Here is a 19,043-nt window from a genome sequence, read left to right on the forward strand (position 1 = left end):
ACTTCATCACCACCTTTCTATTATGGTTTTGGAAATTCATTTTTGTCCCCTTATGCTTTTAACCCTCAGTGGTTTAATACAGCAACATCTACCACCACAAGTTATCAAATCCCAAAGTGAGTTTATTTTGTTTTTCAATTAATCTAATTTAGTGTTAGTGTCTATCTTTATTGTTTTTGTTATTCTTTTCTTAGATATGGCTGGAAAAATATATGTTTTGCTCTCTCGTGTTTTTTTTGGCATAGCTTTTTTTTTTATCGATTTTGACGGGGTTCGATTTAATCACCCTTTAGTTTTTTTTGGTTATATTGTTAGCATTGGCCTGTGCCAACAGCTGGATTGCCCATTTTATCTTTTATCTATGTATCCACTAATTATTTTGCATGAAATTTCTACGATCCTTTGCAGTTTGTTTTATTAATCTTTGAATGTATAGTTTAATAGACCAGTGATTTTTATCATTTAAAACTTTTGAGACTGGGATAGTATTAATATCTCCAAAGCAGCTTAAATAAAGCTTGTGATGGATTGAAACTAGTAAATTTTAAGCTTTCGAGAATTAGGAAGCCGAAGTCAAATACCGAAAGCCAAGCCAAGCAACAGTTTTTGCTTCAGAGCGGGATTTTGTTGAGCTTTTTAATTTCAAATTTTAGATTTTAGATTTTAGATTTTAGATTTTAGATTTTAGATTTTAGATTTTAGATTTTAGATTTTAGATTTTAGATTTTAGATTTGCTTTGTTAGTACGATGCAGTAATTATCCATTAATTCTCAGAAATAAGTTGTATTTATTGTTTCAACGCTTTGAAGAGCATCTGAGTCTTTTTCCTCATCGTTTTTCAACATTGCAGATGCTTATTTTCAGTTGAGTTTGAGTAAGAAATTTTAATTTGTTATGGAGACTTGAAAACAGCTTTATTTCATTGCTCTAGCATGGTCAATATGCAGTACATCTTTTATTGCAACCACAAATTTACAGAGGTAATTAATAGAGCTGAATGGAGTTGGAGGAAGAACAAAATCACGTGTCTTTTGTTTGTTCTAACAACCAGCTTTTTCTTATTTTGTTTTTGTGCTCCTCTCATTTGTTTAAATCCCAAACAAGACACAAATATAATGACTAGACCTATATATTTTGCCAAATCTGCTAGTATAATCCACAAAATAGCAACTGGTTCTCGATTAAAATGTTTTAATGTATTTGCTAACTGTAAAAGTTACAGTACAACCTCTAATGTTAAGATTGTTGATGATGAGGACGAGAATAGTAATTCAAACATAAAACATTTACGAAATTTGCCCAAGAATACAGGTTCTGGTTTATTCATTGAGTTACCGACTTTCAAACTATTAAATAAATCGTCTTCAAATTATTTGGTGAATTTGCCAAAGAATTCAAAATTAGATTTAAAATTAAACTCTATCATTTCCATCTACTATCAAAACGATCAAAATTATTTAAATAAAGATAATAATCTTGATTTAAACTTATCTTTAATTAAAAAAGATCCAAATAGTAACATTGAATCTAATTTAGTGACTAATTTACCCGTATCTTTACTATTTAATAATGTCTTGGACAATTTGAATTTAATTGAAATAAACAGTTCCAAGAAAAAATTCAATAATTTAATTGTCTTGAATAAAAGCAATTTAATATCGTATACTTCAAGTTTATTCTTAGATTGTCAAAACAGTTTTTTAAAGATTAATGGATCTGGAAAAATGTTAATCAAGTATGATTCGATAATACAATTATTTGAAAATGATTCAATATTAATTTCGAAAAACTCATTAATAGGTTTGAGTAACATCAATTCAATAAAAGATTCTTTAAATTTATCAAAGTTAAACACTACTTTTAAATTAATTGATTCTTTAAACTTTGGTTTCAAATCTTATTTAAATTATTTAATTGATATCCAGTCAAAATTGAACCTTTCTATTTTTGACAACTTATTAGCCTTATTTAAGAAAAAAAAAACTGCAAAAGAGGAGTACCAACTCGAGAAATTGACAATAGATAATATTGACACTAATAATATTTCTAGTAATAATATTAATAACAAGAAACTAAAATTTAGTGAAAGTAGGCTTTTGGCAATACTCGGGACATTATTAAACAAAGTCAAGTCAAAAAAAGGTCAAGATAAAGAATTTTATCTTATTCAAGGTCCTGTTGTTTTGTTGATTGACGAGAATTTCAGCTCAGTCATCAAATGATATATGTATTCTTCTATTATTGATGCTGTGGAAACACTAAATTCTAAATTCGAGGATGATTTCAGTCGGTTATTGTAAAATCGGTTAGTTAATTTCAAATCGTTTGTTAGTCTATATAATTTTTCTCAATCAAATATTTTTGTTTACTGTTTTTACTCTGTGAATCTTAATAGATCTGTTTTTATACTCCCTAACCAAACTTTTTCTGTTGCCCGAGCAACTCTTTATTGTATCTCTTTGAAACCAACCACAGTCCAGCTCAAAAGACAGTATTTCATCAATCAATTTGGAATGCAAACATTTATCTGTGAGCAAATGAGCGGTGGGCAAGTTCGAGAGAAAAATCTGAGAATCGAACTTGGTGAGTTCTAACAGAAAGCTACTGTGGAACAAATCACATCAATCCACTATATCTGCTGCTGTTCAGAAACAAAAGAAGTTGTCTGCTCACACCTGCAATATGTCTGAGTTGGTCCATGCTCTTTCTGGTGCTTCTGGTGCCACTGTTTCTCTCTTGTTAACCTATCCATTAACCACCATTGCTACAAAGTCTCAGGTCAAAAGTGATTTGTCTTCACCAACACAAAAAAGAATTGTTAAAATAATCAGATCAATAATTATTAGAGATGGGTATAAAGGGTTTTTCAATGGGCTTGAGTCTGCTATTTATGGTGTGGCATTGACTAATTTCATTTATTATTTGTTTTATGAGTATATTAGCCGATTTTTATTAAATAATAGAGAGGTTTTCAAATCTCCATTTAAATTGACCAAACTACTTAAATTATCATTTAAAAACAAAAATGTTTTATCTACTATGGTTGGATTAACTACAGTTGAGTCTATATTGAGTGGATTAATATCTGGATGTATTAATGTAGTCTTGACTAATCCAATTTGGGTTGTTAATACTAGAATGACAGTCTCTAAATCTAATAAATCATTTTTACACCATTTGGTTAGTATCATTAAAAAGGAACGAATTTCCAATTTATTTAATGGTTTGATGCCTTCATTAATATTGGTTTTAAATCCAATTATCCAATATACTATATACGAACAGTTTAAGAATTTTTTAATTAAAGTTAGATCGAATAAGAATAAAAAAGCCAATCAATTTAGCTCATTAGATGCATTTTTTATTGGGGCGATAGGTAAACTAGTTGCTACCACATTGACATATCCATATATAACTTTAAAGACAAGAAGTCATTTAAATGATGAAAAATTGGGTGAAAATGATGAAAATGAAGGTAATAATAACAATAATAACAATAATGATAATAAAAAGAAGAATAAGAATATGATTGAGATGATTAAAGAAATTTATGAAAAAGAAGGAATATTATCATTTTATAATGGAATTTCAGTTAAATTATTTCAATCGATTTTAAATGCAGCATTTTTGTTTTATTTCAAACAAGAATTTGTTAATTTGTCAATATTTATGATTAGTATTGTTAAGAAGTATCAGAAAAAAAGGTCAAAAAGATAATAACAATTGAATAATAATTAAATAATTAAATAATTAAATAATTACTTATAATAAAATTTTAATTTATCATAAGTTAGAAAAATGACACCATTAGCTGGAATACATCTAATTAGAGTTATTCCTAAACCTGTGTAGAAGCCTTTAATTCCATTTTTAAGATAAATGAGTTTAGCTATTTCCAAGAAATCAATTTTTATATTTTGATCAACAAGGCTCGGATTAACGATTGAAGTAGTTTGTAGTTTTGATTTGACAGTGTCAATTGGGAAAGTTATTGCGTTATAGCCAACTCCGGCAGCTGCTCCACTGATAAATTCGTTAACTGAATTGTTGTTGGGATTCAGTCTTTTTAAATTCCGATTTGAAACTTCATATGTGCCAAACCATATTGAGCTTCCAATAAATTCTCTTATCAATGTGACCAATTGGCCATGCCATAGACCCTTTATCCCTTGATTCAAGATAATGATTTTGATCAATTCAATTATAGATGGATTTTTCAGAGGCTTTGAAGAACTGAGCTTGGTTTGATATAACAATTTGACCTGCATTTGACATTTAATTAGCTCAACAGGGGTTAGCAAAAAAGAAGCTGATATTCCACTAAAACCACCAGAAATAACGAGCTGCCAGATGTTTAGGGTTGCATCAGGGGAATTGTAATATTTTTTGAAGAGGGATTGACAGTATTCGTAAGAGAAAAAAAGAATGGCATTTTCAAAAGCTGCACCAACCAAGGGAGAGCTAAGACCACTGTAAAAACCTCTTAATTTTTCAGTTTTGAAAGTGTACTGGATGCAATGAAAAGTGGATCTAAAAAGCTGGTCGCTGGTGCCAGCCTGAGATTGAAGGCGAACCTTGACAGTGTCAAATGGATACTCAATGATCTTGCCCAACGAGCCAGCAATGGAGCCAAACAAAATGGTTTTCAGTGCCTCTTCCATCCTCAGCCCCAGCTCCAGCTCCAACTCTTCTCCAGGTTGTTCTTTGGCTCAAAACCGCACTGGGCTTCTAGACCTGGCCCGTGATAGGGCTTTAACAATCAGGGCTCTGTTTCTCGTTTAGATTTCGTTTAGCACGGACATCCAACGCCAGTGACCTGGGCACCCTTTCTTATCTTATCTTATCAGACCACAGAAACAGCTCGAAAGAGCCCAAAGAAATCGCACATATACTCAGATCAACGCTCTCTTCCACCCCAAACTTCTTTAGTAACAGCTCTTTCCACAATGCTCGACGTTCTTCAACTTCCTCCTCACTTGGTCCACCAAATGTGGTCTTATTTACCTCTCACCCACCATCTCTTGTTCTGTGCCTCTGGTTCCCATATCATTCGTGGTTCCTCGACTGCATTCCTCTTTCATTCAATTCATATCTCCAACACCCACTTGAACCACAGTTCCCATGTGTTATCTCTCGCTCTTGCTGATCTACCCATCTTCCAATCAACAATCTTCAAGTTAAACAGATCTCTCTTCATATCGGTTAATATAGATCTAAATGACCTTAACAATTTATCCTCCATAAACACTTATTTGATCAGCCTACTCAATAAATTAATCTATTTCAACAATTTATCAAATTTGTCCTTTAAAATCATTTCAAAACCAAACAAAATCTTTCCAAATACCAATAACATTACCAGCAATACTGACCTTGAAAACTTTAATAGATTTGTAAACTATTTAAATTGTATCCTTGATTTGTTACTATTATTCAACAAAAATTCTCTCAGATCTTTGTGCTATTTGAATCATTTAAGCAAGATTAATCTATATTATATTAATTATAACCATTTTTACTATAACTATCATATTGAGTCTAACTTATTCAACAACCATATTAACAGCCTTACAAATCTTACTTTCAAATCTCCTTTATTATTAAATGCAGACTTGACTGATAATAAATTTATCAATAAATTTGGCATCGCTTCTATAATTAATCAAAATTCAAATTTGACGTACTTGAACCTATCCTATAATAATTTATCTTTTCTCAATTTGTCGAAATTCCCGCCTTTACCCAATCTTTCGCATCTAAATTTATCAAATAACAATATAAATATCATATCTATGTCTCTATCTCTACAGATGCCGATATCTATTCAAAACCCTGTGCCATCGTTGAAATATCTTTATATGAATAATAATAAAATTGTTAATATCTCCTTTTTATATAATCTCAACTTATCAAATCTCTTTATTTTAAATGTCGCTGATAATTTAATCGCCGATAATGATATTAAAAATCTATCATCGTATTTAGATCAAATTAATAATTCACATATTCTAGTTGCTTCTAAAAGTCAAAATACTGTTAATGCAAATAATCTTATCAATAACCACATACTATTACTCTTTTCGTTGATTCTCTTATTATACCTATGCTTATAAATTTCTGTTCATATTCATATTAATTTTCGCCTTCTTCATCACTGTCTTCAATAACTCGCCTACCTCTTCTTTTAACTTTCTTATTTGAATCTTCTTCAAAACTTTCATTAATCATTACCTCTTTAATTGCTCCGGTTTTTATATTTTGTTCGATTTTCTTTATTTTCTTTATTTTCTTTACTTATTTCTTTAATTTCTTTCTCTTTCTCTTCTTCTGGTTCAATAAATGTTTCTGCTTCTCCTGATTTTTCTTTGTTTATTGTATTAGCAAATAAAATACCATTTTGTCTTCTTATTTCTCTTTCCATTGCAAAAAATTCTTCCTCTTTATCTAAATCCCCGTCTGAATCTTCAATAAATTCTAATGATTTAAAATGACTTTTAATATCTTTTTTATTATCTTTTATTATCTTTTTTCTCTTTCTTCTTGCTATATTATTATTTTTTTCATTATTCATCTTTCTTCTCTTTTTATCACTTCTATTCATTCTTTCTAATGCCTCATAATCAGAATCCCCTTCTTCACTTTTATCACTAACAATAAAATCTTTATCGGCAGAATATTGATCATAAAGTTCTTTATCAATTTCAGAATTGTCATTTTTATTGTATCGATTTATTTTCTTGAAAATGGCTTTTAAATCAATTTTCTCTTCATTTGCGTATTCTTCATTGTAATATTTCTTCACTAAGTAATAACTTTCCTTAAAAATCATTTTATCAACTATTAATTCAAAATATTTTTTATTTTGTTCACCATCATCATCATTATTAAAGCCTAAAATCTTTTTATCATTAATTCGAATCCCAATGATTTCAATTAATAGTCTTAAATAGGCATTTTTAATCAAATTTTTTGTAATAGTATTACTCTCTTCCACAATTGGAAACTCTTTTTCAAATTTATCATCATTTATAACGTCCAACTGTCTAATCAACCAAACAGTTACTCCATCACTTTTCAACCTTTCCCTTTCTTTTAAAAGCTTTATTAATATTTCAAGTTTGTTATCTTTAGTCATTTTGCTATCAATAAATTCAATCGGTTTCACAATTTTTTTCGAAAAAACATCCCTGTTTGTATTGCTTATTTTTACTAATGATTCAGGATAATAAATACTTGAAACTTTATTAATATTCGAAAATAATAATTCAACATAAAGCGAGGGACTTTGTTTTAAATTTTTAATCAATTCTTTCATATAATACTGGAAAAATAACTTGAATTTATTTTTAACTTCAATCTGTACATTTAACTCATTTATTTGATTAAAAAACTCATAGAATTCATGTATTAAATCTAAGCGAAATAGTAGTCTTTTATAATACAATTCATTATTACTGATCTTAAAAAATATTATTGAAAAAAATTTCTCAATTATAATCAATTGCTCACTGTTTAAGATTTCAAACCTTGAAAAGTATTTGATAAATAATCCCACAATTTTTTCATTTATAATTTTGTTAATAAAGTCGTTAAAATCTAATGAATATACCGTAAAATTCTGCTTTTTGTCACTATTATTAATCTCTTCATTATCAAACTCATCATCATCAATGATTTTCGATCTCTTTTTTTTAAGTTTTTTTAAATAAATTGGGTTTTTTTCAAATAATAATAACAAATTAACAATGATTTGACATGTTATTGATATAAAAGAAAAAGACTTTGTACTAGCGATTTTTAAAACCTCATAAAATTTTTCATGAAATTGACAATTATCAATGATTTTTGTGAAATAAAAGAACGATCTTTCATTTTTATTAGAATCGGTAGTTTTATTGAGTAAATCCATTTTTTGAATCAAAACTAATATCCCATTGAATGTTATTAATGATGAATAAATTGAATTTATATTTCTTTTATCAATATTAGATTGAAGAATATTTATTAGTGTTTTAAGATTTTGATCACTTAAATAATTTGCAATATATCCAAATTGATTAGCTTCTAAATCAACATCCTCATTATTGTCATCATTGTGATTGTTATTATTTTTATCAAGCCATTGTCTGTGGGTTTCAAATTCTAAAAACCACGAGCATGTTAAATTATACTGTATTTTAATAAAATTGAGTGCTGGATCATTATTATTATTATAAGAATTTGTTGAAGTGATTTCCTGAATGTAAGGTAAGACTGATGAAATAAAGCTATTTAGTGAATTTTCAACAAAGCTTGAGACAAAATTCTTGAAAACGGCTTTTCCCTTTTTTGTCAAGTTATTCGATATATTATTGCCCTTATTATTTAGCATCTCATTAAAATTTTCCTGATTATTATTAATGATTGAGCCATCATTTGAATTGTCGTTTTCATTTTTATTGATAGAATTTTTCAAGTAGTTATTTTTTGAAGTTTTCTTGCTTAAACTAAAGGAATCGAGTAAATTTTTATTCCTCAACAAAAAACTTTGCCCAAATACAGTTAAGTTAGAGTTATTGGATCTAATTTGTAATTGAGAGCCAAATTTTGAATGTCTTGAAGAAGAATTTTTCTTAATATTATTAACTAAAAAATTTTCTCTATTTAATAAACCAAGCAAATTAGTATTAATATTTATATCACCATGATTAGCTTCGCTATTATCAATTGAATTATTATTGTTGTTATTATCATTATTATTATTAAAATCAAACAAATATTTGGGATCAATATCTTTTGTTAAATAATAAATAATTTCTAAGGAATTTAGTATGATATTTTTATTTGCAAGATCAAATTTCAAAGAGTTGAAAATTAATAACAAAAAATCGAAAATTTTATTTTGATGAAATGTTAGAATCAAGTGATTTAGGGAAATATCATTATTGTTATCGGTATCAAGCTTATTGTTATTTAACTTATTACTAATTGAGATTGGATTAATAATTAGCAAATTTCGAATTAGTAAAATTGACAAATTCAATACTTGGTAATCTTTTAAAGATCTTTTGTATTTTTGAGTTGAGATTATGGGTAATGAAATTTTCAAAATGGATTTAAGAATGGAGTTACTTTGATCAGCAGTATTATTGTTAAATTGGTTTCCATTTTGATGTTCATTGATTTTGTCGTTGAAAGATAAGATTAAGCTTTTATAGGACACTAATATCCTTTTTAGAGTGAAATAGTTTTTCACATTATTTATACTAGCTAAATTTATTGGCCAGGTTAAATTTACTAGAATTTCCAAAGATATTATAGCGATTTTATCATTAATCTTTTGGCCTATTTTATGAGAATCTGGGTCATTAAGCTGATTATTAAATTGGTTCAAAATATTTAATATTCCATTTTGAACTAAACCATGATTGTGACAAGAAATTGGAACAATGGAATCATTTGAATAATCATTGTCGAATCTTATCCACTTTTTAATGTCCTTTAGAACAATGAAACAATTGGAACCGATTTTGTAGTATTGGTTAATATGATTATCGTATTGAGTAACTTGAGCATCCTGATTTGCTAAATAGTAATCAAATCCTCCTAGAGCATTGATTAAATTTAGTATATGAATATCAATAATTTTGAATCGTTGATCATAAGATAACTGATTTTTTGAAGATTTTTCATTATTGGCGTTGCTATGCTCATAACCCTCATCATATTCAATAAAATCACCACGATCTTCTAGGTCAGAAACATTTTGATATCCGAAATCATCGTCCATCATGTTAATCACTCCAATTGATATGGAATTGAAACTGATGTTGTGTTTTCAAATTGCAGATGAGATTAATTTTCGTGAGCGACACGAAAATGACGGCAAACTAACAACTCGCGCAAACTATTAAAGCGCGTAAGCTGTTATTATGCCAAATGCTCACGTGCTACTAAGCTATAAATAGACTGATTTTTATTGTTAAGGTGTCATAGATTAGTCCATTTGTAGAGCACCATACCGATGGTTTCCTAGCACTCAAATGTGCATCATGCAAGTATACGTGCAATAGCGCAGACACAAAGTCTAACTAAGCACAGGTTATGAGCACCGTCCTTTCTTTCAGCAATTGCATTATTGCTTTATTTTTAGCTCCTTCAAATTCTTCAACTTCACCAAACATCAGAAAGGGTCAAAACATCCAAAAGAAAGCCCATGTTTGAAAGTTTCAATTCCTGGAAATCTACAATATCACACATCGCAGTTTTTTTCCAGCGTTCCAAATTTTGCTTTTTTTGTAGTTTTCGTTATTTTGATCGTAAATATTATAATTACCATAATAATCACCATTATTATTATTATAGCCATTGCTATCATAGTTATTCTTATTATAGTTACTATTGTCTGGGATATCGATTTTCAATGCAAGCTGAATAGCATTTTTGAATACCCTCTGAACCCCTTCACCAGTTTTTGCTGAACACTCAGAAAACCCATCAGTTCTGATTCTTTTTGCTAAAGCTTTTCCTTGCGCAGTTGAAATTATGTTGGAAAACCTGGTACTTTTTAAATCAATTTTGCATCCAACTAATAGGATTGGAACATTTTGGACATTCATTCTAATTTCATCAATCCAATGTTCCATAACATTTTTAAAGGAAACTGGATCGTCAACTGAATAACACAATAAGATAACATCACTATCTGGGTATGCTAGATGTCTCAACCGATCAAAACCCTCCTGCCCTGCTGTATCCCACAAATTTAAGATGGCTTCATATGTTCTATTATTTCTTTCAACTGTCACCGGCACTGATGTTTCTTCAAAAGCTGTTGGTTCATAACTTGTCAAAAATTGGTTATAAACAAAAGTACCCAAAAGACTTGTTTTCCCACAACTACCATCCCCAACAATTAGTAATTTTTTTTCAATCTGGGTTTCAGACATTGTTGATACCAATACAAAAATAGTTTAGAAATAAAAATATCAATTACTCTAAATATATCGGATAATTTTCCATCTATATGTGTTGAAGATACCTATGATAAGCTAAAGTCTTTATAGTCCTTTAAATTGTCCTTTTTTGCTAAGTCGTGCTACATCTTTTTGGATTCTCACAAAAAAAACAACCCCTTATCGGTGGTCTCAGCTTTCTTGATGCCGGAATCTCTACCCAATTTTTGTTTAAGCATAGTAACTCTAATAAATCTCAATTGATGGACTAAACATTAGCTTTGTGGTTTTCATTTTATGGGAGATCCTCCTTGCTTATGTTTTTTTTTGATTGATTCTTGATCAATCAATCAAATTGGAAGATTAAAAATTCTGTTTTAAATTTGAACAAGATATCTATTTAAAGTTCTAACTACAGAATTCTAACTACAAATTAAATAAGATTAATTAATAAATAAAGGAACGCAAAAACCCTCCATATATATTTAGGATAAATAAAAATTCAGTTAAAAAAATATCGAAAAGGTAGAAAAAAATGAGCAAATCATAATATTATTGGGAACATCAAAAGATCTACTCTTAATATTGATGAGTGGTCCCTAAAACTTTAGGTTTCAAAGGCTGTCAGTATTGAAGAACTTGAAGAAGTAGTTATTATAGTTGATGAAAAGCTAGAATATGTTATTGAACTGAAAGAGGAACCGGTAAATGAACTAGAAGAGGAGATGAAAGGTGAACCAAAAGATGTGATTGAACTGAAGGATGAAGTAGATGAACTGAAACTGGAAGAGGATCGGGAAGATGGACTGGATGATGAACTGACGGAACTACTAGAAATGATTGGCAAATAACTTGAGGATAACTTAGATAATGAAATAAAAGAACTTGATGATATAATAATTAAATTATCTTCAGTACTCAGTGAGGAGCTGGATATGAAGTTAGAAAATGAGCTAGGTAAAGTTTTGGAGTTTCTACTAGATAATGAACTTGATAATGAACTTGATAATGAACTTGATAATGAACTTGATAATGAACTTGATAATGAACTTGATAATGAACTTAGTGAATAAAATGCACCTTCTAAAATAGAGGATGTGGTTGGTACAACATTTATAAAAGATACCAAAGAAGGGGATAGAGGAGGAATAATGGATGAAAAAATTGATGAGGATTTTCCATTCAAAGGCATCGAAGTCGTTTTTGAAGCGAGCAACTGAGAAACAACCAGGGTACTTTTTGAGGAAACATTTGATGATTCCAAAACTAATTGCGGTGTTTGATCAGTGATTTCTTGAATATAAGTGTTCTCAGAAGATTCAAATCGTGAATCAATTGGAGTTTCAGTAACAATGCTTGCATCAATGTTTGTTTTTGTAGTTGTTTCTGGTTTGGAGTTGTCAAACACATTGATCACAGAACCAGCACACATCGACAATTCCCAGTCATCATAATTATTTTCGTCACCAAATGGTCGCAATGAACGAATTAAAATCTTGTACTTTCCTTTTGGAAATGGTTGCCCATCACCAAGACCACTAACTTCACCATATACAAAGTCGTTGAATCTGCTAGGACTGTTCTGCGATAAAACNGAAAACTGATCGTTTCCATTCCATAGTTCGATGGGCCCTACCCACTTGGCATTGTTTTCTGGTGGATAGCTGAAATCTGAAAGCTCGTAATCATACGTCACTAAGTCAAATGCAAATGTTGGAGAGCCAAATCCAATTCTGTAGTATATCGAGAATGTGTCGTAGCTTTGCACATCGTAAATACGACTGGTATCAGCCAAATCAACAAGTTCCCCATTTTCATTAGCAATGCAATATGCTTCCACACCCAACCAGTCCCTGGTAGACAACTCAACCCCCATATAGGGCACTTTCAAAATCTCGCCATTGGAGCCAGTGACTACAATCTTTCCTGAGAACAAATACCCATCTGTGATGTTTGACACTGGAGCTGTGATGTCGACTGTCACATTCGCTGACTCGCCGGGCTGCAAAGTGAACGAGCTCAATGAGTACTTGATGTGGGCCTCGCTGGTGTCGTACTCTGGATAGTACACCTGTGGAAACCCATCCTCCTTGTTTCTGGCCTTGATTGTAGCAGCGCCTTCGTGTGACAAAACATACATCACGTCTTCGCATCCACCATTGTACACTGTCACCAAGTGCTCAGACACCCTGTTGTCTGTATCATTAAGAACTAGTAGCGGGTTGGATGTGATTGTCGACGAGTAGTCAACAAAGCTCAAGGCATTTACCAACCCAGCCCCTTGCTGATTCAAAGGAGCAGCCAACTTCTCTTCAGACTTGCCAACCTCGTTGTACAACGACAATGTCGACGCAGTGGCAACAAGCTTGTTCCTGATTTCCTCTGGAGTGGCATATGGAAACACACTCTTGTAGAGTGCAATCACACCAGCAATATATGGAGCAGATAGAGACGTACCATTCATGGACCTGGTTTGGTTCAACCCCTGCCCAAATATGTCTGCACCAGGAGCTGAGATAACTGGATAAAAATCATTTGTGAACGTTGGACCCCACGACGAAAACGCACTTATTTTCCCAGCACCTAGCGACTCAAGAGGATAGGGACTCATCTCGTCGGCAGCTGAGATCTCCAAGGTAACAAAATTGCCCAATAATAACTCCTTTTCTACCCACGAAGACACCACTTTCTTGACTGTGGCAAGATTCAATGTATCTGGTGCGAGTGCAGACACCAAGTTAGATGAGTAGTTGTCTGTGAAATTGTAATTCTCGGCATCTGCAGTGTACATCAATATATTTCTGTATTTAAAGTCACCAGCACTTTCTAAACTGTGCTGCGAGCAGTTGTTATCGTTTGCCTTTGCTAAAAGAATGCTGTTTGATTGGTAGTTTCTCTTTTGAAACAGATTTCTCTTGACACCATCGCTGCCTGATGCTAGCTGGCAGATGTCGTGTTCCGAAATATGAACAGGAAACGACCCTGTAAAATTCCATTGAGTATCGTTGCCAGTGAAGTATGTGATGTCCAAAGTGCTTCCCGAGCTTGAAACCAATTTTGCAGGCCAGCTTATGCCCTGGAGACTAGACACTGATCCAACTGATATGATATCTTTATTTGATGCAAAAGCTGTTGGATAGAAGAGCCCTAGCTCACCGCCATTTCCGCCAGATAGAATAATGGGGATTTTCTGCGCAATGTTGGATGCTAATACCGAAATTGGGTTGCTTGACGAATCATCGTATGAGCCTAAAGATAATGAGATTATATCGGGCTCGTCAATGGCTGCATCTGTCAAGGCTCTCATGATTGTGTCTGTGTCAGCAGTGTTGTTGCAATCGGATACTTTGTAGACTCTTAGTTTTGCATTGGGAGCTACACCGACAAAGTCTTTTGTTTGGCCAGCAATGACACTGGATATAAATGTTCCATGGCCTTCACAATCGATTGGGTCATTTGGATCAAGAGCGCCTTCAACGTAGTTACGACCAAATTCCACTTTGAAGCCTGGGCCGATCCCACCACCAAGAGAAGGCAAGTTGTAGTTGATACCAGTGTCGATGATGGCGATGGTGATATTCTGACCAGTGATGCCACGTTGGTGAAGTACATCTACACCAGTTAGCTTGTGGGGATTGTAGTTTTTGAGATATGATGAATAGTCGCCTTCGTTATCGTCGTAGTATGAGTTATAATCATCATCATCATCATCATCATCATCATCATCATCATCATCATCATCATCATCATCCAATAAACATGTATTAAAAGTCGCAAAGGAATGGGTTCCAATATTCCAAAAGCTTTTAATCAATTTTGAGTTTTTTAAAAGCCCATAAGCCTTTTGTTGGCTACTTTGATCAATTTTAAGTGATGCACCTTTCCAAAAAGAGGAAGATAAATCGTTATATTGAGAAAGAGAAACCCCTGCATTTGACAAGTATTCGGTAAGCTCATTAAGTAAATCATCTCTTTTGGAAAATGTTTTTTGAGAGGAAGATGACCAATTCAAAATAAGTCTTCCGGCTTGGACTGATGATTTGAATGATTTAGCATTTTTGACAGAGATAGAATCTGATTGATAATATGATGATCTGCTTGCTGATCTGCTTGGTGACCTTGCTGCTTCAGAAAGCCATGAATATATGAAAAAGAAGGTGAAAGAAAAGTGGAAGAAGTTGCATTTAATAACCATGCTCTAATTAGAATTAGACTTTTAGTTTTTTGACACAATAGGTTCTTGTCTTAAAACTTCTAGCAAAAAGAATATTTAAAAGCACTACTATTGAGATGATATTAGAATACTATTTAGAAATAGAGAAACTTCAAAAAGGATGGTGACTTGAAAAAGGAAATTCATTTTAATAATATTTATATAAGGATTGAGTGAAAAAAAGGGCTTTTGAGATCCAAGGCTATCTCATTATTTTTGGTCTTAGCCCATATTGTTCAAGTCTGCAACAATAATTTGCTGTTTTCAGATTTTCAGAATATTAGTAAGGAACAAGAATTTTTCCATAAAAAGTGTAATTTGTTAGACAGGTAAGTAGTTTGAAGTTTAAAATGTAAGGGATTAGCACCAAATGACTTTTGTTAGAAAACAAGAGAGTTCCATAATTATTTCACGTGGTGTCTATTCTAATGCAGGGAATTATATCTGTTTTATTGCTTTCTTTTCAAATTCGTTAAACGACGCTGAGATGTTGGCTAAACACCACGTGCGTAGTCATGTGTGATCGTGTGCAATTGTGTATTGGTGTGAATGGGGATAAGAAAACTTGAGTTATCCAGTATCTGTTGCTGGCAAGAATTTATATAACTTAAAAGAGCAGCAGAAAAGAATTATTGATTGTTCAAACTGATCAGTTTTTTCTGATTATGGTTTATGGTACTCTGTGTGGATTTAATAGTCATTTGGTGAAATTAACAGTTACTATTCAAATTAAAAGTTTTGAATTTGGGGTGAAGAGTCCATAGAAATAATTAGATTTTATTTGCTGAGAAAGCATCACAATAAACACAACCACAATATCACTACAAATATTGTAATGCATCTAGTCACTCAGCCATAAAACGGGCTAAAACTGTTAGCTATGTTTATAAATAGTAACATTGACGAACAATTGAGTCTAGGCTTGAATTTGGCGTTCCAATGTAAGACTATTTCGTATTTTAGAAGGGAAACCAGTGATGACATACGGATGTGTTAATTAAACGGAATCTCAGCCACGTAGACGAAAGGTACAGTCACGATGACCTCGGACGAAACAAACTATCGCCGAACACATTTTCTCCACATCAAATCGTTATGGCTGTGGTTTTGAGATCTAGTCAATTGAACTTTAGTTTGTCATTTTTTTTGGTTTTTGAGGAGAAATTTACAAATCAGGGAAATAATAGTATATTAAAAGTCAGAACAGAAGAAATTATAATAGAAAAAACCAAAAAAAATACAGCTATAAACAGCATTCAAACATCTAGCAAATTATACAGCAATCATTGTCATTAGCTAAATCAGTCAAACTGCTATTTTTAGGAGCCTTGCCCTTTTTTTTATTATATTTTAATAGGTTTAATGCTGCTGATTCGAAAACAAGATCAATGTTTTCTCCTGTTTTTGATGAGCATTCGATATAATCAATTGCATTTATTTCCTTGGATAGCGACATACCATCGTTTTTGTTGACTATGTTGTCCAAATCAATTGATAGATCATATCTTAAATCCTTTTGTAAACCAACCAAAATGATTCGCTTTTTGTCTTTATTGTTTTCTCTATTTTGATAGATCTTTTGGATCCAATAACTTTTGATATTGTCAAAACTTGTTTTTTTTGCTCCAATTGAAAAACATAGCAAAATGATGTTGCATTTGTTGATCAATAAATTTAAGATATAATCAAATTTTGAATCATTGATTGAATCGAATATTTTCAAATCCAACTCTACTGTTTTTTTGGCCTTTGTGAATTTAATGTTTTTGGAACAATTTTCTATCAATTTGGGTATTTCAGCTTTATCCAAACGGTTTTCAGTGTTGTTAAGATAGTTGTAGATCAAGCTACTTTTCCCAATGGAGGAGTCTCCAACAAATAAGATCTCGTTACTATTCATTTTAGATATATACTGTAATAAAGGATCTAGATAAGGGTAAACAGGAGCAGCAATACCACCAAGAGAAATAAGAAGAATAATAATTGATAATCTGATTATGATTGATATATAATCATGTTTGATTAAAAATGGAATGGCGAAGAATTTGGGTAAACAACATTTTGCAAACTCTTAACGAATGGAATAAAATTTCTGGAATGAAATCATGAAATTTTTATATTCATCTGCTACAAATTCTAGAAAATGGTTGGGAAAATGCCTGTGTATGCATGAGGCAGCGGTGTTCGCCAAAATCAATCCAAATTGATATTTACCCAATTGAAGATGAGAATAGGTGGTTAATAACTACTTTGAGCAACTTGTGTAGGTATGTGTTGGAAACATGCCGCTTCCAGCAGCTACCACATGGGACCGCTGCTGGGTTTTTGCAGGATAGTAAAACGTTGGCCAGATATAAATTCATCTGTTTTTTGTTTCTTTACTGCTTCTTCTTCATCTTCTTCTTTTATTTCTTTCTCTTGTTTTTCTTGACTCTTTTGATTCGATTCTTTTTTTTTGTAACGCTCCGATACTATGGGCTTGATAAAATTACCGTGCATACTTCCTATCACCATGTTTATCCAATGAGACTAATTTTGAACAATATAAAATAAAAACAAAAAAATTAACAATAGAATTGATTTTAACATAAAAGATTCATTAATAGTTTTTAATTGTAACAGAGCCACTGTTAACAATAATTCTTTCCATAAAATTTTTGGAGATAACATTTATTCAATTTGAAGGAAAAATACCTCAAACGTTTTGCACACTCAATGCACCCTATGACAGCGTTGGTTGGATTATATCAGCAAAAATATCTGTCTTTAACTACATCAAAACACGATTAAATTATACTTTAAATCATTTGAATTTCAAAAAAGCCAGACTATTCAGGCTAATAATAATAATATAACAAATGAAATTAAATAAAACAAGTGAGAAATTGAGCCAAATCTTTGATCCCCAATTCTATTAAACATAGCCCGAAAATTATAATCAATAGCAACAATTTTTGTTGATAATAATATTAGCGAAAACATTATTTTTTGTCAGCTGTTGATGATTGGTATTTCTGGCTTGGTTCAGGTTAAAAATGATAAAAAATTGTTTTTATTGAAATTGTTTTCAAAAAACGAATTTAATTTAGACATTGTCTAAATTATGGTGTCACAATGTCTTTGATTTTCAATTACTAATCAAATCACTCTATCATAACTCTGAAAATCGTTCATAGTCCCCACAAAATCCAGAGTTGGTGTGTTATTTGTTTCTTTCTTATTTTCAAAAATATCGAATTTACATTCATTGCTTTCATTAGCTATGTGGAATTCAAATTTCAATCCATAATTAGTATTGCTAGTCGAATCAGCTATTATTCGCTGTATAAATGCAGGTATAGCAATCAGATTCTAGTTAAGGTATTCCACACTCAAAAATTTTGAATTATTGTTGGAAAGCAGTCGGATCTCTCGATTGGGTCACTCACGGCGTGCCGGCATCCGTTGCCGGTCTCCCTTGTTACCCTTTGGAAACTAACCCAGTTCTTGAAGGTCTACCCTTTCTAAGTGTGCTGTTTTGCGCACGGACCTTCGTGGGTCGTAACCGTAGGGCTTCCTGTATTCCAATTCTCAGGGGCTTACACTCTAAGACCGAACTTTAGGACTTTTTATGTAAACTCGAAAAAAACTAGAAATATGTATTGGAAGACTTGATCCCTTTCTTTCGAAATTGATCAAATTGCAACGCCTTTTATATAATTCTATATCGGTCTAAAGTAATTCCTAATGATAAAAATAAAATATTATAATTGTAGTTATTTTGCTTTCTCTGCTGTTATTGCAGCCAATTTTGTGATGTATCGTTTGTCTGGCTGCACGAATTGGCTTTGGAGTCATGTAGGACTATATTGTAGCCCTAGAGAAGAGTGGTGTAAACAGTACACTAAGGTGGGTA

The 19,043-nt window shown here is 31.6% G+C and overlaps 8 protein-coding genes across 8 annotated transcripts; 3 read left to right on the forward strand and 5 right to left on the reverse strand.

Annotated features, from left to right (window-relative positions):
- Positions 1–1,099: 1,099 nt before the first annotated feature.
- On the forward strand, positions 1,100–2,539 carry ASCRUDRAFT_78273 (uncharacterized protein). The gene has a single exon (XM_020194198.1). The coding sequence runs from the start codon at positions 1,117–1,119 to the stop codon at positions 2,221–2,223; it is 1,107 nt and encodes a 368-aa protein (XP_020044278.1). The 5' UTR covers positions 1,100–1,116; the 3' UTR covers positions 2,224–2,539.
- Positions 2,540–2,556: 17 nt separating this feature from the next.
- ASCRUDRAFT_78274 (mitochondrial carrier) lies at positions 2,557–3,798 on the forward strand (the record flags this gene model as incomplete). Its single annotated transcript, XM_020194199.1, has 1 exon — positions 2,557–3,798. A coding segment is annotated over exon 1 (623 nt), but the record flags the coding sequence as incomplete, so codon positions are not given.
- Positions 3,760–4,662, reverse strand: ASCRUDRAFT_10650 (mitochondrial carrier; the record flags this gene model as incomplete). Its single annotated transcript, XM_020188655.1, has 1 exon — positions 3,760–4,662. The coding sequence occupies one exon, from the start codon at positions 4,660–4,662 to the stop codon at positions 3,760–3,762; it is 903 nt and encodes a 300-aa protein (XP_020044280.1).
- A 285-nt stretch (positions 4,663–4,947) lies between these two features.
- ASCRUDRAFT_10651 (uncharacterized protein) lies at positions 4,948–6,114 on the forward strand (the record flags this gene model as incomplete). The annotated part of the gene is made up of 1 exon (XM_020188656.1): positions 4,948–6,114. One exon carries the CDS (start codon positions 4,948–4,950, stop codon positions 6,112–6,114), a length of 1,167 nt encoding a protein of 388 aa, XP_020044281.1.
- A 48-nt stretch (positions 6,115–6,162) lies between these two features.
- TOF1 (Tof1p) lies at positions 6,163–9,998 on the reverse strand. The gene has a single exon (XM_020189027.1). The coding sequence runs from the start codon at positions 9,771–9,773 to the stop codon at positions 6,237–6,239; it is 3,537 nt and encodes a 1,178-aa protein (XP_020044282.1). The 5' UTR covers positions 9,774–9,998; the 3' UTR covers positions 6,163–6,236.
- Positions 9,999–10,398: 400 nt separating this feature from the next.
- Positions 10,399–10,917, reverse strand: ASCRUDRAFT_27426 (Rho family protein; the record flags this gene model as incomplete). The annotated part of the gene is made up of 1 exon (XM_020190000.1): positions 10,399–10,917. A coding segment is annotated over one exon (519 nt), but the record flags the coding sequence as incomplete, so codon positions are not given.
- A 301-nt stretch (positions 10,918–11,218) lies between these two features.
- ASCRUDRAFT_88714 (subtilisin-like protein) lies at positions 11,219–14,242 on the reverse strand (the record flags this gene model as incomplete). Its single annotated transcript, XM_020195012.1, has 1 exon — positions 11,219–14,242. One exon carries the CDS (start codon positions 14,240–14,242, stop codon positions 11,543–11,545), a length of 2,700 nt encoding a protein of 899 aa, XP_020044284.1. The 3' UTR covers positions 11,219–11,542.
- Positions 14,243–16,412: 2,170 nt separating this feature from the next.
- Positions 16,413–17,048, reverse strand: ASCRUDRAFT_73035 (P-loop containing nucleoside triphosphate hydrolase protein; the record flags this gene model as incomplete). The annotated part of the gene is made up of 1 exon (XM_020192147.1): positions 16,413–17,048. The coding sequence occupies one exon, from the start codon at positions 17,046–17,048 to the stop codon at positions 16,413–16,415; it is 636 nt and encodes a 211-aa protein (XP_020044285.1).
- Between the last annotated feature and the right edge of the window lie 1,995 nt (positions 17,049–19,043).

The sequence above is a fragment of the Ascoidea rubescens genome (assembly GCF_001661345.1).
Source record: "Ascoidea rubescens DSM 1968 unplaced genomic scaffold ASCRUscaffold_23, whole genome shotgun sequence".
In the NCBI taxonomy this organism is placed as follows: domain Eukaryota; kingdom Fungi; phylum Ascomycota; class Saccharomycetes; order Ascoideales; family Ascoideaceae; genus Ascoidea; species Ascoidea rubescens.

Bases quoted from the DNA above. Each gene is read 5' to 3' on its own strand.
- ASCRUDRAFT_78273 (XM_020194198.1), top strand. From the start codon at position 1,117: ATGACTAGACCTATATATTTTGCCAAATCTGCTAGTATAATCCACAAA.
- TOF1 (XM_020189027.1), bottom strand. From the start codon at position 9,773: ATGATGGACGATGATTTCGGATATCAAAATGTTTCTGACCTAGAAGAT.